The 27826-nt window shown below is 35.0% G+C and overlaps 1 protein-coding gene across 10 annotated transcripts in view; it reads right to left on the bottom strand.

Annotated features, from left to right (window-relative positions):
- The window catches only part of ZZZ3 (zinc finger ZZ-type containing 3), a 139253-nt gene that overhangs the window by 72113 nt on the left and 39314 nt on the right, over positions 1 to 27826 (bottom strand). For 8 of the 10 annotated variants that reach the window (XM_089920801.1, XM_022581047.3, XM_022581050.3 and 5 more), the window contains 3 exons: positions 25597 to 25730; positions 23835 to 23988; positions 17221 to 18776 (listed from right to left, as the gene is read on the bottom strand). In XM_089920801.1, the coding sequence (XP_089776927.1) occupies positions 17221 to 18725 (1505 nt within the window). In that variant the 5' untranslated portion in view covers positions 18726 to 18776; positions 23835 to 23988; positions 25597 to 25730. Of the gene's footprint in view, positions 1 to 3764; positions 3961 to 17220; positions 18777 to 23834; positions 23989 to 25596; positions 25731 to 27826 lie in introns of those variants that run through there. The other 2 variants (XM_022581049.2, XM_089920804.1) reach the window with 2 other exon arrangements.

Below are 27826 nucleotides of genomic sequence, written 5' to 3'. Positions count from 1 at the left end.
CTCTAGTAAGCTATGTGAGAAGAGTCAACTCACCAATCCCTTACGTTCTACACCCATTCCCTGGATCTCTAAACCTTGCTGTTCGCTTCTGAATGCAAATATGTTTGAATTGAGGCTTCCCACATCTCCAAAACTTTCAATAAGCATTTGATAGTATCAGCCCTCGTTCCCTTTATGCTTAGACATAGTCTTATGCCTCCTATGTTGTTTTTGGTTAAAAAAAAAATTTAAAGAATACTTGTCTTTGTTATAGACCAGCTCTTTCTCCATTTAAATTATATACACACACAATATTTTTTTAAGCTGGAAAATTTTTCACTTACATAACTTTGACTGAAAAAAAACCTAAAGGCAAAAATATAATCTGTTTATAAAATATTAGCCTGCATATTAAAAATAGAAACATCATTTATTTTTCTTAGCTAAGGGAAAACGAAAATTATCCATGCCAAGAAAATCAGTATTTACAGAGTGTGCCCTTATTTTAAAGTGTCTGACGATCTTTACTTTTTTTACCACCTTGTTTGGGTAATAGTTGGCAAGTTCTACCTTCATCAGTAAATGACTAAAACATCATCTAGCTGCTGTTAAAGTATTGGTCTAAACACATAATCCCTAATATAACAGCATGCAGGAATAACTCTTCCATCTCTGAAGAAATTTGAGTATAACATATTTCTCTTAAATAGAAGCTTGTTTTCACTTGCATTTAGCTGAATTATACTTTTGAAGTCCTAACCATAGAATAAATTTGTGAAGACCAGGTCTTAAATAATGTAATAAATACCTTGATTTTATTAGAATCAAAAGGAAGAAAATTCCTTATTCTCCACTGCTATTCCTTCCACTTCTTTGGTGGGGGGGACACAACTTCTGAGCCTGCACTCTAGAGCCTGCAAGCCACAACTACTGAAGGCCGCACACAGCAACAAAGTCCCAACACAGCCAAAAATAATAAATAAAAATAAATTTATTTAAAACAGGGCTTCCCTGGTGGTGCAGTGGTTGAGAGTCCGCCTGCCGATGCAGGGGACGTGGGTTCGTGCCCCGGTCCGGGAGGATCCCACATGCCGCAGAGCGGCTGGGCCCGTGAGCCATGGCCGCTGAACCTGCACGTCCGGAGCCTGTGCTCCGCAACGGGAGAGGCCACAGCAGTGAGAGGCCCGCGTACCGCAAAAAAAAAAAAAAAAAAAAAAATTTAAAACAAAGATTTATAGATATGTGTATACACAGGTTAGTATACACACATATATGTTCTTGCTCTAGCTGTGACACTAAATAAAAGCAACAGCAACCCTAGTATCAGTGAGTACTCACAGCACTCAAATACTGGTTTCTAATACCATTTTCCAATAAAGGGAACTGAGGTTCCTTGCAGAGAAGGCTGATTCTAGGACTGGGGCAGGAAACATACAAGATGAGTCTGGAGTATTTTGAAGTTCCAAAAAGTAAGAAAGTGCTCAAAAAACCAAATACACACAACAAAAATATATCACCTTGATGGGACACAGGAGCCATCAGAAAGGTTCCCAATGGCCAAAGCTGGAACAATTTGAGCAATAAAATAAAGCAGTACTAAATTATACCCCAAGGTATAAAAATAAATATTTATGAGTCCATACTGATTTAAATAAATGACTGAAAAAATGAAAGAAAAGAGAAAAAAAAATCCCACGCAGAAGAATTTCAAATAATTTATGTAAATGCTCTACCCTCTTTAAGTGTGGGCTGTACAGTGATTTCTTTCCAAACAATACAATATGGATACTGGTAGAAGAGTAACTTTACAATAAGAAATCTAACAAATACTACTCCAGTGAAGTGATCAAGGTCAACATCAACAGCAATAAATCATATTAACAGTATATCCCTTGATATGACATGATAAAAATGGCATTTTACCTCTATGGTCTCCCTCCCAAAAGCCCACAACCCTAGTCTAATCATGAGGGAAAAAGTCAGACAAATTACAATACAGAGGCACCTATAATACGTAACCAGTATCCCTCAAAATTGCCCAGGTCATCAACAAGACAAGTCTGAGAAACTGCCACAACCAAGAGAAGCCTAAGGAGACACGAAAACTAAAAGAAACGTGGTATACTAATTGGGATTCCGGAACTAAGGAACTCTGGATACAAAGTGTTTACTTTAATAAATTTTATATATGTTAATTGAACTATATTATATACAATTAATAAAAATGTATCAATTCGCTAATTATAACAAATATATTATACTACTATAAGATGTTAACAGAGGAAATATTGCAGGACATATGGGAATTCTCTGTACTTTTCTTCTTAATTTTTCTGTAAATCTGAAACTGTACTAAAAAATAAAGTCCATTTAAAAAATTTTGGAGAAGTTTATAGTTTCTTCACTGAGGTGGTAAAATTTGACAAGCACACCCTCAGGACTGTTATGTAGACCAAAATAATAATAATAGTAACAATTTTAAACTTTTATAAGGAATTAAGAGTAGAAAATGCCTGGTCTGAGAGTCAGGAAACATGGAACAAGTGGCAACTCTGCCACTAATTTTACAATCTTGAACATGACTTATCTTTTCTGGTCTAGGTTTTTACACCTATAAATTCATAGGGATAAAACAGCCTCTGAAACCATTATCATCACAGCAACTGTAAAGTGTTAGAATAAATCTCTTTATCCAGTAGGTCATAACAGTAAACAAGCAATTTTGCTGTTCCTCTAAAGAGAAAAATAAAAGCCAGGTTTAATTACATGGATGATTAGCATAATAGCTGCCACTTCTACAACTAGGAGCTGACTTTCACCACGCTGAACCCCAGACTGGTCCAGTCATTTATTAAACGATTTATTAACTACTGTTTCTTCATCCTAAAGTAGCAAAGAATTAAAAATAACATGGATGACTGGATATAAAAATCAGATGTGAGTACAGTCTTGAAAGCAAAGAGAAATAAAATGAGAAAAAAAAAAAAACAGAAGAGCCCAGGGTGTGCCTAGCTAGCTTCAAGTTCCAAATCCCTCACAATATTTATGTTTATCTACTTTCATATCAAAACATAGCTTCAGAGTCTAACCATGGGCAATGGACCAGAAGTTATAATCCACTTCTAATATTAGGGAAGCAAGCAAATGTAAAAAGAACATTCATTCTTCAAAGAAGCCTTAATGAATGGGGTGGCAGGAATGACTGCACAGCATGGCACCAGCAGTAGAGGCATCTACAACCATCAACCTCCACAATGGTGTAGCCCCAGTTGCTCCCTCTTCTCTTTCTCTCTTTGCTTTCACAAGTGATGATCAGCAGACCAAATAATTCAAGGAAGCCTTCTTTCTACTTAACAAAAAAATGGCAACACCACCATCACAGTACATCAACTTAGGGTAGTAAGAAAGGTTGTTCAAAATTAAACAGATGCAGAACTATAGAATATAATCAAGGAGTAGGATGGTCTTTACACAGTATTATTTCCCAGAATTTTTTACTATGATGACTAGAAAAATGAGACAGAGGAGGTGCGGAGAGATCCATAAAATATTCTAAATCTTTAACAAAGACGGTAATGATTAAACCAATGTGAAGAAACTACATCACGTGCAACAAACCTGGTCCCACCTTCAAAGAAACTCACAATCTAGGAAAGAAGATAGTGATAGATGATGCATATGCAAAATGGCTATAAAGTTTTTCTGAAATTCTTCAGAGCCAAGTTCATTAGTCACATTAGGTTCAGGTTAGTGAGGAATGAAAGAACATCAGTTTCATTACTTACAATTTCAATTCTGACACAAAGTATATTTGTTTCTCCATGTTGTATTTCTGTACCAAACCTGATTAAGAAACCAAGTAAAAATTAAATATCCTTCAAAAATTATTGCCACTGAGGATATTCTGTAAGCTGTTAGAAACTGAGTTCCAAAAACATTTTGAGCATGATGGTTGAGTCCAGTAAAGTGAGGCACTGATATCTGTAAAGTGAAAGATGTTTTACTTATTTTTGCTTTTTAAATAAAACTTAGCAAATCAGTAGTACTACCTATAGTCACATGCTACCTAATATCAATATAACCACTATGTAATTCCTGTATGTCAAAGATCCCTTCAAATTAACTAATATTTTTAATCACATATTTAAAAAGAAATAACTATAACACAGAACCTTCCCGAAGGCTCCTAAGTCTACATACGTTATACATTCCTGAGTGCTCTTTATTAACAATTTTCTCTTAAAGAATTCTCATTAATTGGCTAGGCATGTTTCCCATCCTTGCCCTTGCAGAAACCATGATTCCTCTCCCCCAAATCACTGGTTTTTCTCTAAATAACCACTATTCATATTTATTATCATTAGCATTACTGGCTTCAATTTCGCAGTATGAAGAAAATTCACAAGTCTCTGATTCCTAAGATCCCTTTGGTGTTCTTCTTAAGAATGATAGTAATACTTAAAATGTCAGTCTAGGGCTTCCCTGGTGGCGCAGTGGTTGAGTGTCCGCCTGCCGATGCAGGGGACATGAGTTCGTGCCCCGGTCCGAGAAGATCCCACATGCCGCGGAGCGGCTGGGCCCGTGAGCCATGGCCGCTGAGCCTGCGCGTCCGGAGCCTGTGCTCCGCAACGGGAGAGGCCACAACAGTGAGAGACCCGCGTACCGCAAAAAAAAAAAAAAAAAAAAAAAAAAAAAAAAAAGTCAGTCTAATTATAATAGATCACCATGATTTGGCTAAAGTAACCCAAAGTTGTTTTCACTGTAAAGTGAATGCCAGCTGAGGCCAACAGTTTCTCTAAATGTATTATTAGGATTCTATAATCCTGACTTCAAGAGAGAATCTACTAATATTTTTTTTAAACTCCCCACTTAAGCAAAAAGTTAATGATTAACAACTGACTTTTCCTTGTTAAAAACAATGATTTTCATATTTTTGTACCAAGCAGCTCTACTGGTAAAAATAAAATAAAAATTGTGGCACATGCTTCCAATATATGTATACTTAACTTATAAATTATATGTTTTACTGTACTTATTATATACATTATAAACAAATACAAAGAACTCCCAAAATTCTTAAGAATAAGGAAAAATACATATAAATAGCATTCTCTTCCTATCTCCCAATGGATTTTCTTGAGCATCCTCTGGTATGCACATACCTCACCCCATACTTTGTCATTCTTTTTACTGTGTTAAAATTCACATAACAAAAAATTCACCATTTTAACCATTTTAAAGCATACAATTAAGTGGCATTTAGTACATTCACAATGTTGTGCAACCATCAGCCCCTAGCAACCATTGACCTGCTTTTTATCTCTATGAATATGCTTCTTCTAGATATTTCACATAAATGAAATCATACAATATGTGACCTGTTGTGTCTGGCTTCTTTCACTTAGCATAATATTTTCAAAATTCATCCATGTTGTAACATGTAAAAGTACTTCATTCCTTTGTATGGCTGAATAGTATTCCACTGTATTGATAAAACTTCATTTTTTAATCAATTCATCAGTCTATGGACATTTGAGTTGTATCCACCCTCTTACTACTGTGAACAGTGCTGCCATGAACATCTGTGTACAAGGGTTTTTTACCTGAATACCTGTTTTTAAAAATTTCAGTATATATCTAAAAGTGGAATTGCTGGATCGTATGGTAATTTTATGTTTAATATATCAAGGAACTTCCAAACAGATTGCTACAGTAGGTGTACCATTTTATTTTACATTCCCACTAGCAATGTATGAGGATTCCCACAACCCATTTTATAGATATCTAACTGATCAAGAATACAATTTGACCCAAAACACCAACTGGTCTATAATGGGCATGTTTTGACCACCTACATTGCCCACCAACCTCTTCCCTAGAAGATATCCTTGCAGAAAGGATATGCCACAACAGACTGTCTCCAGCTCCACCCCACTTCCCTCCCACAGTAATTCCACCCCTGACCATTGATAATTTTGCCAGGGATAGAAACCTGACCCAGGAGAGTCCATCTACTGAAAAGTCAATAACCAGGTTCTCTTTAGAGAATGTGAGAAGCAGCTCTGCAGAATAAAGATGACGCAGTCACAGTGGGAAGTCACTGCCATTCGCAAACTGAAATTATGGGGGAAAGAAGGCAAAAAGTGTGCAAAGAAACATTGGTAAAGAGAAAAACCACAGTCCGTGCTGCACAAAGAGAAACAGAGGTAAGAGAGTATAATCTTGGATACTGACAGGTTATAATTTCATGAGGCTTGGTTAGACTTTATTTCCTGACACTGGATATTCATAAGACTGTCTACTATTTATTCAAAATAAACTTTTTTTTTATTTGACATACTTTGAATGGGTTTCTGATTCCTGAAACCAGCAAGTTCTTACTAAAACAAGCTCTGACAACCTTGACTTTATTTCTCTCACTAGTTTTAAATAACCTGAAGAGGTTCCTTACTAATTAATGGATTTTAATATTTTGTATTCAAATTGAATACCTTTTGAAGAACCATACAAAGGCTTTCACAGGGAGTTTTTAAAAGAATGTGAGTATCATTCTTTTTAATCCACACTTTTATAGGCTCCAAATAATGTGGTTTTTTCCCTCCCTAAAGACTCCAGGTTTCTTGTAGTAATAAACCTTAAAAGATGATCTTTCAACTTGTTCCTAGTACCTGTTTTCCTAAATCTAATCAACAGAATTCTTGAGTTTTCCTTCTTAAATAGGAAGCTGAGTGCAACTGTATTGTGGTCAATATTATAAAAGTTGCACAGTCATCTAGAAAAAATCCTGACCAGTCAGACCAAGATTCACATATTTTCCCTACTCAAGAGTTTTAGATTACCCACTCTAAGAAACAATCCTCTGTAACATCTAAAAAGTTCACCTTCTATTCTGGAATTGCAAATAAATTAAAGTTTCAAATAATTGCGACAAGCTAGTAATTTCTAGTTATAAGCTAATACTCTAACAGGCAACACACCTCAAATATAAGCAAACTACAAATCTGTTAGGGTATCTGATCATTTCACAATAACTTCAAAGGCACAGGATATGTCTTGTCATATTTAATTATTTCTAGTATCTACTCAAAATTATGAGTTTGTACAGAGAAAGGTGGATAATAACCTCTGATGAAAATCTTTAAATAACAGGACAGACACACATACATAGACAGGGACACACATTTTCTTTCAAGTCCTTCAATTCAATAAAGACAACCTCAACCAAATTCTTATCATTCCATATGCTTTCTAAAGGCGGCTGGCAAAACTCTAGATTATAAAAATATATCTGAAGCCATATAAAACATTCTGATCATACCAAACTTGTAAATTTGTTTTATAATACAATGACTTCTTCTCTTTGGGTCTGGTATTAACAACTGAACTTACTTTTTTATGTGACCATGTAAAAACATTATTTTAACCAGGTACTGTGTTCAGACAACCATCCCTGATCATGAGACACACCCTTTTATCTCCCCACCCCCTGCCATTATCTCTTCACAGTTCCTGAGTTTAGTGAACTATGTGAATGATTATACTGGTTATTCATTGTTTTCATTTGAAAATTTAAAGTCTAGATATTTTTAAGTAAAAAAAAGGGAAATCATCATTAATACTAACTCCATAAATTGAGAATCTTAAAAGTCAAACTAATGGCATAAAAAAATTTCTAGTATGAAAAGCATGCCAAATTTTTCTGACATTTTCAAAGCAGGATAAGGCTTGACATATCAATGATGATACATCAACCGACTAGTAAGGCATGGACACCTCAAAGAGCTTGAGGTTCACTGTATGGTACATGTTTACAGGAAATTATAATTTGCTATGACAGAGAACACAAGGAGTAATTAATCAGTCATGGGAAGATATGAAAGATCTCACAGAGAATATGATATCTAAACTGTGACAGCCTTCTCCCTTTGCAGACAGGGAAAGGAAGGTAACCAGGGCAAGGGGGTAAGAGTGGACTAGAGCAAGCAGTTAGGCATATGAGAAATTCTAGAGTGAAAGAATACAATCATCAAGGAACTAAAGGCTTAATCTGTTTCAAATATAGAGTGAGAGGCAGAAAATAAATGAGAATATTTTAAAATCATGCAGTAATTCATTTTAAAGAATAGGTTTTGGGGCTTCCCTGGTGGCGCAGTGGTTGAGAATCTGCCTGCTAATTCAGGGGACACGGGTTCGAGCCCTGGTCTGGGAGGATCCCACATGCCGCAGAGCAACTAGGCCCATGAGCCACAACTACTGAGCCTGCGCTTCTGGAGTCTGTGCTCTGCAACAAGAGAGGCCGCAATAGTGAGAGGCCCGTGCACCGTGATGAAGAGTGGCCTCCGCTTGCCACAACTAGAGAAAGCCCTCGCACAGAAACGAAGACCCAACACAGCATAAATAAATAAATAAATAAATAAACTCCTACCCCCAACATCTTCTTTAAAAAAAAAAAAAAGAATAGGTTTTATTTTAAAGACATTTATGCCAGCTACAATACAGGAATCCATGGGGGAAACAATACACTCTCATCACAGAAAGCAACTGAGGAACCATTTCCAATAATCTAGAAAAGAGAAGATAGTGGCATTAATTTAAGATTAATTTAAGAAAGTGACATTAATAATAAAGAAATAAAGTTGAATCAACATTGGTGGGAGAGGAGGGTATGGTGAAGAAGTAACTGAAGAAAAATAGGAGTACGTTTTTCTAGACTGGGCAAATGAAAGACCCTACCAACTAAGTAAAAAGATGGTGGTGTTTATTGGGTGTGTATGGAGGAAGCAACGATGAGTTCAACTTTAGACATGTTCCACTGAGTTATTGTGAGACATGTAAATGGAGATATCTTATAAATGGTCCAAAGTTCAAGAATAATCTGATTGGACATGTAAATTTGGAAACCCATCAGTATATAAGATGGCAATTTCACAGCAGTGAGAATGCCCAGAGAGCATGCAAAATATGAAGAAAGTAAACAACTGAAGCCTGAGCAGGGCCAAAAGTAAAGGGGAGAGCAGACAAAGAGAATTCAAAATCATATATACAGATAGACAGATAGACAGACATATATGAAAAATAATTAGAATTACAGAAATCAAATCATGTCAACTTTATAGATGAGAAAACTGACAACCATAGAAGTTAAAGACATTTACCCAGCTCCACAGTACCAGTTTAGAACAGTAATGGAAGGGGACTGGAACACTCCTCAAATCTAGTCCAACCTCTGAAAATAATTTACAAATAAAAATTTTTTAAATATTGAGATCCTACAATTAAACGAGTTAGCATTTTAAAAACACAAACACTGGGAATTCACGGGCAGTCCAGTGGTTAAGGCTCCGTGCTTCCACTGTAGGGGGCCCAGGTTCCAGCCCTGGTTGGGGAGCTAAGACGCTGCATGCTGTGTGGTGCAGCCAAAAATAAAAAATAAGTAAATAAAAAGAAAAACACAAACATTATCTACTCATGATTGGTGCCTTAAGAAAAACTCTAATTTTGACAGAAAATGTTATATTTGTTGCCTTTACTGACTCTTCACACCCATATATATGTTTTGAAGTGTTTATTAAGAAGATACTTTAGGGTTTGATTGTAATCTTTTTCACTCCCACTTCCTACCCTCATTGCCAATAAACTTTTAGCATGACCCTTGCTCTCTAACTAAAGTTTAAGCAGAGCAAAATAATCTTATGCTTTTATATTCTGAGACCTATTATTTAAAACATGATAAAAATACATTTAAAAATTATGGGGAAAGATAATGTGAGACAAGTGAAAAGTAGCAAAGAAAGAAAGAGTTCAGCCAAAATTTTTCAACTTAATACAAATGATAAAAATTACGGTACCAGGCAAAATAGATTTCTGCATAATACTCTACATTTAATTTTATTTAAGAAAAAAGTATATAAAAGAAACTGGATTAAACTGATAGTCGTAAAAAGGGAACATTCATCATGGCTTTCTGAAAATATAATACAGAAAGTTTGGTCCAGCAAAAAGATCTGAAGGGTCTAAGAAAAAGAGCTAACTAAAATCCAGATACATTACATTACTCCTTAATCATTTATGGCTACCATTCTAAACCTAGTAAACAATGTTTCATATCTTCTTGTATGTCACTTTCTCTTTTACCCTCCTCCTGAAGTATATATCAACCAGTAACCCAACTTTTTACTTCTGCCTCAACCATAACAATACCTCATCAACACAACTAAAACAATGTCAAGTTTCTTTTTACCTTCATTCTTCAATTCAAATCGTTATTATTCCAATTTCTCTGACTTAAGCTTCTTAGCAAAAGTCGTCACTTAAACTGATTTTTAAGGTATAACTAAAAACTAGGGACTTCCCTGGTGGTCCAGTGGCTAAGACTCCACACTCCCAATGCAGGGGGCCCGGGTTCTATCCCTGGTCAGAACTAGATCCTACATGCATGCCACAACTAAGAGTCTGCATGCCACAACTAAGACCCGGTGCAGCCAAATAAATATTTTTTAAAAAAACAAAAACAAAAAAACTAGCCCTCACTGTCACAGGAGCATCAACAAAAAATCATTTCCAAATGGCCAAACCGTAGGCTAGGCGTGAGTGTCCTGAGAAGAAAACACACCTAATGTATATTAAAATTAAATCAGAGATTTTCGCTTCCAGTTATGACAGAGTAGCCAACACTGAATACCCTCCTGCTATACATAACTAGCAAACTGGAGAAAATATAGAAGCAATTACTGTCAGACAATGGACAACAGGCAGAGCAGAACTATGACCTGTGAGAGAGGGCAAACAAATGAGCTAAGCCCTAGGATCACACTCACTTTCTACATAGAAGTACCATCAGTATCATGAAATAAGAAGGGGTCTGGATGAGCAGAGAGACAGAAAACAGAGTTTGGGCAAGCTGAAGCAGCTGGAATTTGTTGGACAGAGCACCAAAGAAGAAGCAAAACAGAAAAGGATGGAACACAGAAACCTAGAGTCTTTGGCTTGAACATAAAGCTGCACATATAAAACATGAGATTCCACAGGACCAAGCAAAGAGTAACTACCAGTATTCTCATGAGGCTAGCTAGAGTCATTAGGGTTTCAACTAGACAGAGTAAAGAACTTTTTAAGAGACACCAGAAAGGCCATGGCATAGAAGTGAGGCTAAACTAGATCTAGAGCACAGGCTACTCTGGACTTCCCCCTAACAGAGCTAAAAGTATAAGCCTTATTAAGACCAAGCTTATTATCAAGTAAATTAACTGCCTGTCAGACCAAATTTCAACACTTTTTAAAGAAAGAACAAAATCCAGACAGTCAACAACATATTTACAATGTCTACCACACAAATATTACTAGATATGTGAAAATAAAATCATAACACACTACAGAGAATTCTATCTACTGAGAGAACCCTGAACAAATTACTCAGTCTCCTCTCATCACTTTACAAATTTCCCTCTGTTAAAATCAGAAATTAAAGAGACAAGTAGAAGCAGCTTTCCATAATAATGCAAAGGAAATGTGGTAGAGAGATTCCACTAAAGTAAGAGGGAGGAAGGGAGGAGGGTGGGGAGGAGTAGAACGGTCACAGACAGATCTTCCCACTTATTACTGTACATTATAATACCTGATGACGTGCATCATCAAAGAAACAGTATATATGGTATAGGCTACTAATACGTAAAAATACAACATTTTTAGCCTACTATAAAAATTTACAGAAATAAAGCTCCTGCAACTAAAGGCTAAGCTTCAATCAGTCTCAAATAAATGATAATTATTTTAGATGGGTTTTATTTCTAATGAGTATTTATTGCCATGTATAAAGAAACAACTATTGTTTATTCAAAATTTAGATACCTGGTAACTTACATAAGACACAGCCTCCAAATCAGAGAGGAAGCAAACAAGAAAACCCACAATTAAAAAAAAAAAATTTCATGAACTAATGCTCATTTACTAATTCAAAAAGAAATTTCTCAGTGCATCTCTTAAAAATCATGAGACAATTCTTACAAGCTTGGTTATTCTTGGTTTCCAAGTTGAAAGAAAACTGAAAGCAATTAGAAGGGAAGGCTGAATTATTAGAAGGTAAGTACCATCACAGCACAAGTGACTAATGAAAGTCAACAAAAATTAAGAAAATCATAAGAAGCCAGAGAACTTAGAAAAGAAGCCACATTCTAAGAGCATAAAAAGCGGAGAAGCCCAAATCATTTAACACAGGTGAAAACAGACCTTCTGGCAGTGATGCCAGAAAAAGTATCACCACATAACCCCTGCCAGCAAAGATGACCCTAAATCAAAAAGAACAGATTAAATTACACTCGAGTATAAATATAATTCAATCACAGGCAGATAGTTACTTTTGGAAACCACTGACATTAGTTGAAATAAAAGATGTTGGTATTCAAAGGAAAAAACAAAGAATTCACTGAATATTTTGACTAGTCAATGGCTTACTCCACTTCAACCCAAAATTTTATACTTAGGACACTTATCTCCCTCCTCCCATTAATCTTTGTGTCAAACTACTGGGGCCAATCTGGCTCTTGTATTCCACACTGTTTTCCCATGAGTTTTCCCTAGCAACTTTTGACTTTAATATACCTAATTGCATTCTAAACTACCCTCCATAAAGTATTTTTTGCGCATTATCCAAATCCTCTATGTAAAGTCAAGTTGTAGCTGTAATTTTATTTCCCCAGTTTACTGTACATGGGAGTTATCCTTCACAGACACACTAACAAAATGTTCTTCAAAACAATGAACACGGGCTTCCCTGGTGGCGCAGTGGTTAGGAATTCGCCTGCCGATTCAGGGGACATGGGTTTGAGCCCTGGTCCGGGAAGATCCCACATGCCGTGGAGTAACTAAGCCTGTGGGCCACAACTACTGAGCCTGTGCTCTAGAGCCCACAAACCACGACTACTGAAGCCCCACGCACCTAGAGCCCGCGCTCTGCAACAAGTGAAGCCACCACAATGAGAAGCCTGCGGACCGCAACGAAGAGAAGCCCCCACTCGCCGCAACTAGAGAAAACCTGCACACAGCAACGAAGACCCAACGCAGCCAAAAATAAATAAAATTTATTAAAAAAAAATGAACATGAAAGTATTTCATTCAATAAACAGGTTACTTACCTATAAGGCTGATTCTCTGACAGATAAAACCAAATAATTATGATTACAATTACAGAGCTTAAACTTGGGCTAACAAATTTTGAAAACTGGGTATCCAAGATCTGTTCCATTAGAGTCCTCAACCTAGAAATTCCAAAAGTCCATAGAATAAATCTTTATTGGATCAGGGAACCTAGTTCAGACTATCAACTGAAAGACAGAAGTTCTAACCCCATTTCTACCCAGAATTCATCATACTTTAAGTAAATAACCTAAAAACCTTGATTATGAGTTAGGAAACAGGGACTGCCACCTATGCTGTCTATTTCCAAGTAGTTGTGGGTGTCAAATGAGAAACTAGATGAAATTACTTTGTAAATTATGAAACACAGTACAAATGTAAAATTATTTTATCCAGGGCCGGATTTCAACTCTAGTGCTTTCTAAGCAAAATCCATCCCTAGTCTTGGAGTTTTCTGGCCCTTTGAAAGAAATTACCTTGACAAACAATAAAAGTAGTCTCATAGGAAGTAATGAATCTAGAAGACTTGATGAGGATTTTCCTATGTAGCTTCTGAAACTGATGAAGTATCAAATGATTCCTCATAAGCACTGTGCAACAGAAGGACATATAATTATTTAGTACATTAATGTTTTCAGAGAATCAAGTTTGAAACTGCAATTCTTGTAATATTCCTTAATATGATTTGAAAACAAGATTTTTACCTGAACACTACATGAGCAACACTCTTAGATGAGCAATAACTATCTTACTCTTACGCTTTCATTATCTAGAAACTTACAAATCAATATCAACATTAGCAATATTATCAATGAGTTAAATCATTTGTAAGACCTCAAAAATCTAGAAACCCTAAATCTGACTTTTCACCCTCTATCTGTTCATAAAAGCTTTCATGAAGCTATCCAAGGCCCTTCAAGTACAAATTTATTTAAGTATTCTTGTACAATGAGAATTCAGAGGCAACTGACCAAATCACATTTTTATTTGAAAATTTATTTTCCAGTGACTGCCTTGTGAATTGGAAGGAAAGCTCTGAACATTAAATCCCAGGACCTGAAATCTTCCATATCTTCTCTCCCTAGAACCAGAACTTCAAAATTTAGAGGTCAGTTTCAGTGTCTCTGATTCAAAATCAAAAGGTCCATTCTCAAACAGAAAGAGCAATCCACAGTTAAGCACATGATCTCAGTTAGTCCAGCTATTTAGGCCAAAAAGAGAGTCATTAGGTATTATCTACCACTTTAACAGACTCTATCAACCTAGAAGATGAGACTGTCTTGAGCTGAAGTATATTTCTTTTTGATTCCCCACCCCCTAATCTTTAAGAAGGCATATTCTAGTAAAATACTCCACAGCTGGAATCACACCAGAGAAGAAGATACTCTTCAGTCCCTTGATCACAGTGGAGTTCTCCATGTGGATAAATAAATACAGAAAAGCACCTATGGGTTTATATGCTGGAGAAGAGGGATGGTATCTAGAGAGGAAACAGGGCAAGCACCCAAAACATCTGTAGGCTCACTTCTCTGGCCTATGGCCTAATTACCATGAATCGGGTCTAAGTCTAGGACTCGACATAAAATATCTTTTCAAACATTTAGAAGTGATTAGATGACCTTGTATATGATATCCCTGCAAACAAGATGGATAAATTATAGGATGAATGCTAGGATAGAAGGTTGCTGATTAATTAATGTTAATTCAAAGAACTGTAACTGGAACAAAGAGCTATGGCCTCCTGGCTCCAGACAAAGAGCTACGTCACACTCAGTGTCTTCTACTCATAATATATTTTCTAAACTGGCCATCAGGAAGTACTCATTCCCTAGTGGTGGAGATCTGTGTGTGCAGGGGGACAATAATCCATCTACCCCAAGTGTCTTTTTTTTTCTTTCTTTCTTTCCCCAAAGTACCTTTTAACATTTTCCAACTGCCAGAAATTTATTTGAGAATTAAAAGCGTTAGACAGGTATCATGATGCTATTTTCAACAATGACAACTTGGGTAAAAACAGTCAAAACATTTTCTCTAACCATCTCCTGGTTCTAGATAGGAACAGGGATTTTACTGAAAGAGATTAACATGTGATATGATCAAACACCTCATCCCAATTTTTCTTAAATTATCTTTAACCAAGATGCTAATCAAGATGCTCCCTCTCCATCCCACTTCTGCTGATCTGCTTCCTTTGGGGGAAAAAAAAGTTAAAAGTGAAGGGTCAAAGGTGCTATTTTCAAAAGATTTGGAAAAAGCAAAAAAGCAAGAAGGAATCAATTCTGTTGCCCAAAGTCACCCAACAAGGCACTAATTTAACTTGAGAACACTGTCCTAATAAAGCAACTATCATCCAAATTCCAAAGTACTCTATATCCTAAGGAACCCATGAAACTATTGTTCTCATTCTCAAAGGTTTAGGAATATGCACCTCACTCTTCAAATGTTATGGCCACTATCTTTAGAGAACCATTTTATAGGAACATCATTCTTCAGAATCACCAGAAGAGCTCTTACCAAAAAAGTAACATAATGTACTAATGGGAATATTTTCCATGATTAATAACCAGTTAACCCTTAATAAGAGAGTACCTCTTTTGCCAAAGAAGCAATAAAAAGCAAAGAATAGAATAGAGTATCATCTTGTAAATATGCATACTTCCAGACTTTTCGGTATTTCCCCCAAGACACATGCTCTGCTTCCTAGTGCCTGCAGGAAAAAACTCTACTTTTGAAAACTGATACATGATACTAATGGTAAGAACTCAATTTATCTCAAATTGAAAAAACTTCATTTATGAATTTTTTTCCATCTCAAACTGGACTTCAAACACTTCAAATACATGAAAATGCTAACAGTTCCACAAAATAAGTAAAATGCTCAAATAAAATGATCTATGAAACACAATATTAAAATGCTGTTTATAAAGAAAACAGAAGAAAATTTTCAGAAAAGAGACCTATGCTAAAAGGCCACCATGTTATCATGTACAAATCTAAACTATCTATAATGCGTGGCAAAAGATTATTATATTCTACAAGGCAGGATTTGATACTTTCATCCAATATACAGCAGGATCTGACAGCTGCCACAACAAAAACATTAAAAAGGTTCCTCAAATAAGTATTTTTACAGTTTATATAATCTGATTGTGATATTTATTCAAAAGCCTACTCTGTAAAAGTAAACGTGATTAAGTCTATCTTTTACTATTGCTGATCATGATATTTATGATAAGCACTTTTGTTAACAGTTCCTTTCACGATTTAGACATAGCTCCAATTCATTTGTTATTGCCCAGAGTACTGTAAAGAAAATCTAAGCAAAATCGTGATAAATCTGGACACGGAATTCTTTATTTTAAAAAGTACCTTTATCACAAAGGTTGAGAACAGATAGTATTTTAAGATACAGTCTCCCCTTATAATTTAGAATCAGGAAAATAAAGAAATCTGTCTCAAATGCTTTATGTAAACTATAGAGCAGACTTAACTCTTGCTAATAAGCTAATTACAACATACAACTAGCTGTCACAGTATTAACAGTAATATCTACTTCTCTACATCACAAAAGTCAAAGACGATGCATAAAGCACACTGTTTAAATCAAAAGTTTTAATTGGAAATTAGATGTAAATAACTAAGATAAATGTAGATTTGTAGCCTGCCAGATTTCCCTTATTTGGATGATGTTTATTCACTCATTAATTGTTCTACATTATGTGGACACCATATACACTTCATAAAGTTCTACAAGTGTACTGTGATAACTAAAGATGTTTCTATTTTATAAATTAACTCAAATAATATAAAACTTATTAAAAAATAAAAACACCATCAACCATGTTTCCACATGTCTTTTCTAATTTGAGATGTGTGAAATCTTAAAACTAGAAAACCATATTGCCATTGAGAAGGCTAATAAAGCTGGATGTTAGTCTTTTTTTTGGAAAAATTTTTTTTAAGAGTTGAGAATATCATTGTGTTAAACCCAAAATTTCAGCTAAAGCATTAATTTTAGCTGTAATAAAAATGCTATAGACATTATGAATAAATGAAAACTTGGGGAATAATAAACAAAGCAGAATTCATGGTTACCATATTTACACATACTCTTTGTTGTGTTTCAGTGCCACATGATCTGATTCAAAGTAATAAACATCAGGATCATCATCTTCCTCTTCTGTAATGTGCGGATTGGCACTCTCTTTGGCAGATGGCAAATGTCCAATATTGAGTCTTGCCTCTGAGGATGGCTTACTTAGTCCTTCACTCCCATAATTTTCAGAGTCACAACATATGCCTTTTTCATTGTGAGAAATTTCATCGGGATTTGTGACAGACTGACTTATATTATCACTAACAGGTGCATTTGTTTCACTGGGATTAAGATTATTCTCCTCAAGTTGTCCATTTTCTCTGCAAGGAGAACTGTTTTTAGTGGGACTACCTCTGGTAGGGGCCGCCCTCCGGGGTGAAGTTCTCAGAGTATACCGATGTTCTTGAGGTTCTGATAAAGACATCATTTGAGCCGAAATACAGTCTAGAACAGAAGATGGTTCTGGTTCTCCGGAGACTGGCATACTCTCAAGACTTGTGTCCAGGGCGTTATTGGTGTTTTCATTACACTGCTCTTTTGAGGCACTGCTATCTCCCACCACATCTACTTCCTCCTCAGAATCCCTTAAAGATGAATGAATTTCAGAAAAGGGGCCTGTAGCTGGCTCAGTAGTCAGCTGATTAACATGTTCCACAGGCAGGCAGGCAGTTACTATTTTGTGGTCCTCCAACTTGACCTGCACTTCTGAATTTGTGCAAGGCACGTTATGGTCTATATAACTGTCCTCCTTCCTACTACCAAGGAACACTGAAGTGTGGGTATCCGAATCCCCATTTTCAGCTACTGATTTCTCCTGCAACACATAGGAACCAGTGCTATTTTGTTTAGTGTTCCCATCGGACTGACAGTCATCACAGTTTACAACAGCTGAATCACTGTCATCAACACCATTGACAGCCAAATAGCCCGTGATTTCTTCAACTACTGTAGAATTAAGTGGCCCTTCCTCACTGACATTCACCTTTTTAATTTCCCTTTTCTCACAATCATCCAGTATAAGACATCGACAAGCTCGTTTAGTCCCTTGAAAATCTGCATCATTGTCCACTACTGTACTCCTCTGTTCTACTGACTCCTTGTCTGATTTTATAGGTGAATCTTCTTCTGAACTGTTTGGTGCTTCAGATCTAAGACAACGCTTAATTCTTTTTAAAACTGGTGAAACAGGTTCTGCTTGCCTTCTTTCACAATTTTCTACAGACTGCCTTTCTACGTTATCTTTTTCTGAAGAAGGAAGTCCTCTTTTCCTAGGGCTTACCCATGACTCTCGAGTACTCTGCTGTTTTATATCAGTAGTTCTTCCATTATTATTTCCTTTCTGAATTTGCACAGGCTCTGGTCTCTTCTTTGGTGATCTTGATCGTACTTGAGAATGAGAAGAGATTTCTTCAGGATGAGCAATGCTACGATTCCTTAAAGTTCTACCACAAAAAGATTCATCCAAGCCGTTTAACCCCACTGTTGATCTTGTAACACGAGTAGATCGGGAAGCAGCCATACTATGGCAAGTCCCTACAATACGGTCATCATGATCCACTCATTGGGAAACCTTCAAAAACGTAAACAAAATAATGAGAAAAAGGTAATAGTTAATACACCTAAAACAAAAGTATAAAGCTATAACTTTTTAATCCATGTATAGCCATATTAAATTTTGTGATATAATTATTTTATTAACATTTCCAAAAGTGATAATATTAGCTAACAATTATATGGCACTTAAAACATTCCAGGAATCGTTCTATATGCTTTACATACGTTAACTCACTTAAGTCTAACAACAATTAGAATAAGTGCTTATTATCATTCCTACTTCATAAATGAGGAGATTGAGGCACATACAGTTTAAGTAATCTGTCCAAATTCACACAGCTAGTAAACTGCTGGGCAGGGCCCTAGATTCCACGCTCTTAACCTTCCTCGCTATGTATCTACCTCTCAGATATACAGGGGCAAAGCGCCCAGAAAGATCTCTCTCAAAGACAGGACTTCATCTTAGTTATTAAAATAATAATCTTGAATTTATATAGCAGCTATCATATAAACTATACCAATCACTTCTCATGTTTTCTCAACACTTCTGGGAGGTAAAAAGACAGGCTCTGCCCTTTTTAATTCACTCTTACTAAAATGAGTTTCAGGTCAAATTCTTTGATAACAAACCACGTGGCATCCAAAAAATTTTGGTTGCAATAGAATGTTTTATAACTAAGCAGATGAACAGAAATCGCAGAATTTTTTATAACTAAGCAGATGAACAGAAATCACAACCGTAGCTTATACTTGCTAAGAGCAATACAGAGCAAAGCCAAGCCACCCTAGTCTCTAGAAGTAGAGCCACAAATTAGCAAGTGAAAGGAAGTATTCTAAAGAGGACAGAAGAAAAAGGGAAAGAAGCACACTGCCAAACAAATATTACATTTAAGAAATCAGGAATACACATATAACCCCATCCTTTCCTTCTTTGAACTCCTGAGTATATGTGTATGCCACAGTATTAATGCATGTTGAGGAGATGAGCAGGCTTTCTGGTGTGGATGCTTTGGTGCTTCTATAATACAAATGAGAGGGAAACTGAAAACTGCCCTGATTGATCCATTTGTATAAAACTGAGCGATTCAGTGATTATTTTCCAAGGTTCTCCCAACAAGCAGAATTAAAGGAGCTGTTAAAATTTCAAGTCTCCATTCTTCTGCTCCTCCCCTATTTAGCTTTCAAAAGGTACTTCGCCACTTCACTGCCTGACTTCAAACGTGGTGCAGGATGGACAGAGAAAAGAGGCCAGTAATGGTTGTAGTACAAAGTTGCACAGGAACCTCTTCCCTCATCCCTTTTGCCAGCTTTCCCACAAGCTCACTCTCCTATAACCCTCCAAATGCCATTCTACCCCTCTCCCCACAAATCAAATACAATCTCTCCTTTGCCTCAACTGTATCTAACAGTTGGAAAGGTTATTAAGAGCTACAGAAGATACAGCAACACAGTATCACATACAAAAAGAAGAAACTGCCTTCTTGTTCCTGCCTGCTGACAAAATGAATAAAGTGAAGAAGTATCCTGTAAAATATGTAAGTCAGTTGAATTTAGTTTTGTTTCAGAGTATGGCATACTTCTAAATTTTTAATTAACAATTTTTTAAAACCTTACAAGACTCACAAAATCAGCCCTGGGATTAAAGTGTGAAAATTCTTTCTAGAGAATTCCATAGCAATCACATGAACAGTAAGTATGGAACACTGATCAGAACTTAAAAATAATGCTTTTCAAAGTAAACTTTTACTCTTTTGGGACTCATTAGTCAGACCTGATGCATAATTCTCTTCTGTTAATATCTTCTTATCAAGATTACAGTCTATTTTTATTCACAGGTAATAAACAGTGAATGACCCATAAACATCCACTTTTAATTACAAAACTTTAAGTTAAACTTCAGATGATGTTTCAAAAGAGCACAAACTAAAAAATATTAAAATCAATGTATTTGTTTCATGTATCCAAATCTGAAGCCTTCAAATTTGAAGATTAAGATTTTTAAATATTAAATACCTATGTAAATATAACAAAGAAAACATAAGCTAATTTTATAAACTTTATTTATAAAACCTAATACAAATATCTTTAATGCCAATTTGATTATATTCGTGATTTATGGTTCAAAAATAATATTGGCAATAGTAATATTTTATAAACACACACACAAAAAACTGTTTATCTTTATTTTTAAAAATATGATGCCAATCAAGGGCATATAAACTTCAAATGATTCTGGTAACAGGCATTCCTAGCCCTTTTCTCTCCACACCAACCCAAATGAGAGCAAAATTTTTGCCTTATCATTATTAATGAAGTAATCCTATTATTAGTAGTACCCAAAACTACTAACAAAGAATATATATATATCATTATAAAACACCACCTATAATGAGGGTCTGTTTTATTTCTGCACCATTCCAGTGATCAGTCAAAACACTGATCAACATGAAATATTAAAACTTTTTTCATTTCTTTTGCTCCCTAAAAATATTTTTATTCCGTTCACAACTACAATGAAGTCCAAATTTTAGAGTTCTCAAACCCTATGCTATTGGGCCATATTTTAAATGAAACTGTTTTGTGATAAGAACCCTTGTGGTACCTCAAACTCTTGCAACTCTAAGTGTGGCCTGAACACCTGAAACTAACACAACATTGTAAATAGACTATACTCCAATAAAAAGTAAAACAAATAATAATAATAAAGAAACCAATAGGATATTTTGTACAGAAATTTGGTGACTCATATTTACTGTCCTTAAAGTAAAGTATAAAAGTCTTTAAAAAAAAAAAAAGTGTGGCCTGAGAACTAGCACCATGGACATCTACTGGAAGCTTGTTACAAATGCAGAATATCAGGCCCTGCCTTAGACCTTCCAATTAATTTGATTCCCAGGTCATTAAATGTCTATTAGGGTTTGAGAAGCAGTGCCTTAGACCACTGCATCCAGACAGTAGTCTATTAAAATATATCAAGTTTCAAACTAAATTAGACCATTTATAACATATCCTTTAATTCTTTACTCGATCCTAATATTAAAAAATTTATAAATAAAACCATTATCCCTTTGGCTAAGGAAGCACCAAATAGAGGACTATAAAAATCTCTTGCCTGAAATTAACATATTACATATACTTAAGGTATTAAATTGGTTAAAATTCTGAAGATTAGAGTTAAGTGAAATTGCAACACTCTTCCTTCTAATGATTTTTTTCTTCTGTTCTAACCTTTTTCTTCATTATCTTTTCTATTTTTGAATAAGCATTTATAAAGACACATATTTTCTGTAGTTATAAACTGAGTGCAAAATTCAATTACCGAAAAGAGACTAACAATGCTCCAATTATCTCAACCAAGTCTCAACATTGTTTTGCCATGCTTTGTAAAGTATTATAGACTAAAAGCAGTTGTCTTCCTCATTTTAGCTGCATAACACAAGAGTTACTAAAGAAATTTAGTGAAGAGGTTTGGAGTACAAAATTATATTCCAGCCAAAAATTAAGTTGCTAAAGGAAGAGGAAAAAACTCATTTACAAACAAAGTATCTCAGAAAATACCCCTGCTAGTTAAGTAAATAGTTAACATGGTTTAAACATTAGCCAGCACCCAACTAGAACTGGTAATTCAATCAATCACTCTAGTTTTAGAATTAAGGGAAACTGTTAGTTAACAGATTCACATGGGCAAAACCCAATCTAGCAACTAGAATGACGTTTTTCCTATGTTACCCACAAACTAATGAATATGGCATCTTCTACAACAGAGGGAAGAGAACATAATCAATCACTAGAATTCCTCTCTTCCCCATCTTCGTGAGTTTTCATTCTATTGCAGGACATATCTCAGAAGGAGAGTCAATCAAATTTTACCCTGTCCATTCACATTGAGGCCCAAATCCTACCTATAATTCCATATGTCTCACCCATTTATTTACTGCTGAACTACCCTCTCCCAAATTTGAATCTACTTGTAGGATCTAATTATAGGATTCTCAAATATAATTATAGGATTCTGAAACGCTCTCTGAAACAGTATCAGCTATGTTTCAGATCATAAATTTCCAGCCCCTGTGATCACATCTGTATCACTGTTTCAGTGACTGAAAGTAAAATGGTCCACCTAATGAAACACTACTCCAGCTATCTACTACCTTTACTTTAGAAATCTCAAAAGATATTTCAAAGACACTGCCTGTAAGCTTTTTTTTCCACTATAATTACTGAAGTAGTATGGTTTATTTTGGGAATTGAAGGACTGGCAATCCTTCGTTAACATCAATGTTCTGGCTGATATTTATTTAGTTTTATTAAGTGAACAATTTTTAGGAACTGGTCATGATACCATGTAGACAAACCAAAGTGAAAGGCAAAAAGAACAAGAGCAATTGGGAAGTGTTACCAATGATTCTTTTTCTATTTGTCTAGAACATAAACAGGAACTGTTTAATAACGGTTTAGGGACTATCCTTGTCATACAATTCTTTTAAGACAAATTTCTTTGCTGAGCAATTACCACTATTATCTATAATGTCAAAAGTATCTATAAGGTTAAAAGAAGGAGAGTGAGACCTGGGGACCTATCTATGTAATTCAACTTAAGGTTCTTAATATCAGTCTCTTTGAACCCTGGGAACTCTATTACATACTACCTTGATCCCCTGTTTAAAGGGATCCCTTCTTTCTTCCCCATTCAGAGAGGGGCGAGGGGGTAGGCAGAGAGACATAGATATAGAGAGAGCTGAATGAATATACACTTAAAAAGACAAGTGGGGAGAAAGAGAAGTCAAGGAATTTCATACTACCCTTGAATCAAAAATACCTAGAGTGTCAGAGAAAGGTATAATGCTCTAGAGATTCCAATGTACTTTAAGTCACTTCATTTATCCCCTGTTGGAAAAAGATATCATCCCTACGCCATTCCCTATAGCTCTGCGCTCCTATGAACAGCTACCCAGACTGCACAATTTTCCATGCACCGAAGGAAGTATAGAAAAATAACAAGCCTCCTCTCCTTAATTACAGGCAAACAAACAGACTATAGTTGTCTTCACTACTACAAAACTAAATAACTTACCTGTATAACCAAAGATCTATCATTGTGGAAATATTATCTCTTTTCCTTATATCCTGAAGGAGTTGGAGCTATGATCTAGAATAGAGCTTAAGCATCATGGTTTCAGACTCTCAGCTTCAGCCATGGAGAATACTAGAACTTCCTAAATTCCTTTCTTTAAAAATAAAATAATAAAAAAAAAAGAATTAAAGAATCAAATTAACTTATGCTAAAATATTTTAGTAACATCTTTGGTAATTCTTGTTAACTTTGTAGCCTCAGATATATCAAGAAACTGGAAAAAGATTTTTAGAAACCAACAAAAACAAACCAAAAAGAGCTTGAAATATACTAAATCTTTACAACAACTCAGTATTATTTTGAGTCAAAATGTAACTCAGTTCTTTTCTAGAGTCTAAGGCAATACTGTTTTGAGGTGACCCAAAGACTGCCCTTGATAAGAAGATTTCTCATACGGAATTTATAATCTCTTACTCTTATTCTAGAGGCCTTCCCAAAGTTTGGCTTTCAGGTATTTAAAACTAGGAACTGAACAACAAAATTAATTTAGATTATGTACAACAAAGAATCAACCAAGTCTTCTGCAATATATATACATTATAACTTTGGTTATATAAAGTGCTACAAGACTTTACAAAGGGAAATTTTTTATAAAGGGAAATTTCTATTATTTTTGGCATATGGATTTTCAACAAAAACAAAAACAATAAGGATTTTCTGGCTTTAGTACCCAGTTGGCCAGATATTTTAATTAATCTAATTATAATCCATTTCATGGACAGTCTGGCTAATTACAGTTTTACTTTATAATAATGTATTATGATATCCTTTTCAGAGAATCTGGATAAATGGGTTACTATGAGTGCCCATCCAAAAACAAGGAGGAACACCAGGAAAAAGACTAACGATGTTCATGATGGAAATTGTCACTTTATTATAAACATAAAACTAGATATTCTAGAAGTGACACTATTTTTGGTAAAAGATTGCAACTTAAAAACTAATGCAAAAAATTTTTCAAAATAAAAATGGATGCAATTATCAAGCTTTGTAAACTAGATTTACTGCCTAGAAAAAATAAATAGATTACAGTTTAAGTCAGCAAGAGGGCAACAAGGCTAATATCTATAGATGCAACCTCTCCCAGATATGTCTTCTAAATTCTTGAAAAGCACAAGGTAGGAAAATTGTCTAAATAAAATTATTTAATACTACATTAAAAAATGTTCTCAATTAACACGAGGAGGGTGCACAGTGAAAAATGGTCCTACAAAAAAGTAACCCTTGACTTGAAACTTCACTCTTCTTATAACATTCCAATTGCCAACGCCTTTGTACTCAACCCTGAAATCCTTTCACAAACATGGTAAAGCATTACACTGTATGGTGTATGGAGATGGTAGCAAACAACAGAGCCAAAGAGGATCCACAGTTTAGGATGTGTCTCCGAGTATCCGCTGGCACGCCCATTCCAGCGCTCTATCAAGTTCCAATCAGTCACGTTACTATCCTATTTGGGTAGGGTTTGCTGTTGAAACATCACCCATTATGATATTTGCCAGGCAAGGAGATCTGCAGCAGTTATTTTCACAGAAGAACTGGTACTTACAGCTGAGTCCTACCAGTATTAAGATAAACAGGATCATGCAGATGATTAGGCAGATTAGGCTTCTTAAAAGCCTAATACAGTGAAAAGGAAACTTCAATTACTTCTACTAACTAAAGCCCACTTGGCCTTAATTAAGATTACATTTTTTCTTACCTTTTTAAAAAGTGTTTCGCCTAGTATTTGACTCCCAAGCGTCTGCATTTATCTGTCATCACTGTTAATGTCCATGTTACACTGTGACTTCAGGTATTACTTATTTATATGGTTGTACTAGCACAACTTGATATCTGTGAAGGGAAACCACAATATAGTCACTATGGATGTGTTACTGTTTACAGATTTGTGGATAAAACTGATAATATTTCTTAACACACCACACACTGCATTTTCTAATAAATTTCACAAATAATTCCTTATATTTAGCTACAAAATATGTGTTATTTTTTAGCAGACTAAGATGATTTGTTAACACTCTTACAAATGCTTCTCACAGTACCCACATAAAATATTTCAAATTTAATTCTAAATTAAAATTCTTACAAGTTTTAGAGGTTCTTAGATTCCTTTTCTGACTACCAATGTAGACATACAGATATATCTGTAATTTCTCAGACATTAATAGAAAAGTACTTTTTTGTGTTTTATAACAATATTAGGGAATAAATCTAGAAGCTTAAGAATGCAGTAAAAAAGATCATGACTTTCCCCTAAATGTGACTTTAAAACATTCTATGTCTTTTAAAGTAACATTTTTGTCTTGGTTAGATTATCCCTCTGTGACTAATCTGACCATGTTATTTTGAATATAAATAGGAAATAAATGTGACAAAATAAGTGAAGAAACAAATCAAGATGTAGCTGTACAAACGTTCCTTAAAAAAAAGTAAGCTTCTTAAAAACATACACATGGTTGTAGGTTACAAGTCTGAGAAACACATCCATGTGCTTACAATGATAATGAAAAGCATTATATAAAACTTTAAGTCATTTCTACCCATTTATTATTGGAAAAATAAGCTAAAAAAAAGTCATATATATGTCAAAGAAATCTATCAATGGCATTCTAAAATGATTCAGCATGGTGTACCATCCCAAATTCCAAAATCTACACAGAAAATGCAGATAGCCTTACATCTGTTTTGTGGATAAAATTTGTTACTGGAGTTGTCAACCTGACAGATGTTCTCAGTGAAAAGTTTCACTAAAATACAGTAGAAAACTAACATAATATCAATTATATTTAAATTTTTTTTAATTGGAGGAAAAAAAACACAATAGACAGCAATTAAGAAATACTAATATCTATCCTCAAACACTTCATTCCTATTATTTGTTTTCTTTTTTTTTTCCCCCGCCACTCCACACGTCTTGTGGGATCCTAGTTCCCCGACCAGGGGTTGAACCTGGGTCCCCTGCAGTGGAAGCACAGAGTCCTAACCACTGGACTGCCAGTGCATTACCTCATTTGTTTTCAAACGTTAAAAAAGACTTTAGGAAATGCCAAAAAAAGTTAATACAGATCTAGGTATTCCTAAATTTAAAAGTTGATATAAATTCTCTTGTAACAAGCAAGGAGTTAAAATAGTCAAAACTCTTCTTATATTCCCTACATAGCAGTCTTCATTTCATTCACTATACATTTCATATTTAAGATTCTGCACAAATACTATATGCTTTCTGGAGCAGAAAAGCTACTTAGAATTGTGACAAGCTACAATAATTTTAAAATTTGAACTATTTAAATATATAACTTACTTCCAGAAGTTTAAAAAACTTAGCTACTTTGTCTTTTGAAACGCATACAAAATAGAAAACAAACCATTTAAATCCCATTCCTAAGGCCTTATTTATTCTTTGCCACAGAGCTTTGCTTGTTTTCACGTACTAACAAAATTCATTGACTATTCAAGAATTCCAAAAGCAAATCCAGAAACCAATCTTGACTGAAAAGAATTACTTTTCCTACCATTTGCAGTCTAACACTAGTACTACTGTGTTAAACAGATTACGGATCTCAGATTCATGGCACATATGAAATCACTTCAAAAGACTACAGAAAATCTCACTAGAAAATATATCAGTTCTACTAATATAGCAAAGTTATAAGCCACACAACATACTATAAAAGTAAAACAGTGACATCCAAGCTAAATGCAATCTAAATTATAAGACACTGAATTTTTTTTTTTAGTTTTATAAGACCTTGGGGATTAAAAACTCAGAACAAAGGTTATAATATAGATTCATATATCACACCCAATTCTTCAGTTGTTATAAGAAAAATACTGAACACATGCACTGCAGTACACTATGGCTTTAAGTGATTTTAAAAGAAAACAGAGAGAGGGACATTCAAAGCTGGTTGTAAAAAGCATTAAGATAA

This window comes from Delphinapterus leucas, chromosome 1 (assembly GCF_059928025.1).
Source record: "Delphinapterus leucas isolate spDelLeu-1000000601 "Yukka" chromosome 1, BTC_Dleu_Yukka2, whole genome shotgun sequence".
NCBI classification, from domain to species: Eukaryota; Metazoa; Chordata; class Mammalia; order Artiodactyla; family Monodontidae; genus Delphinapterus; species Delphinapterus leucas.
The sequence above is the reverse complement of the archived record's forward strand: the minus strand, read 5'-3'. Positions and strand labels throughout refer to the sequence as shown.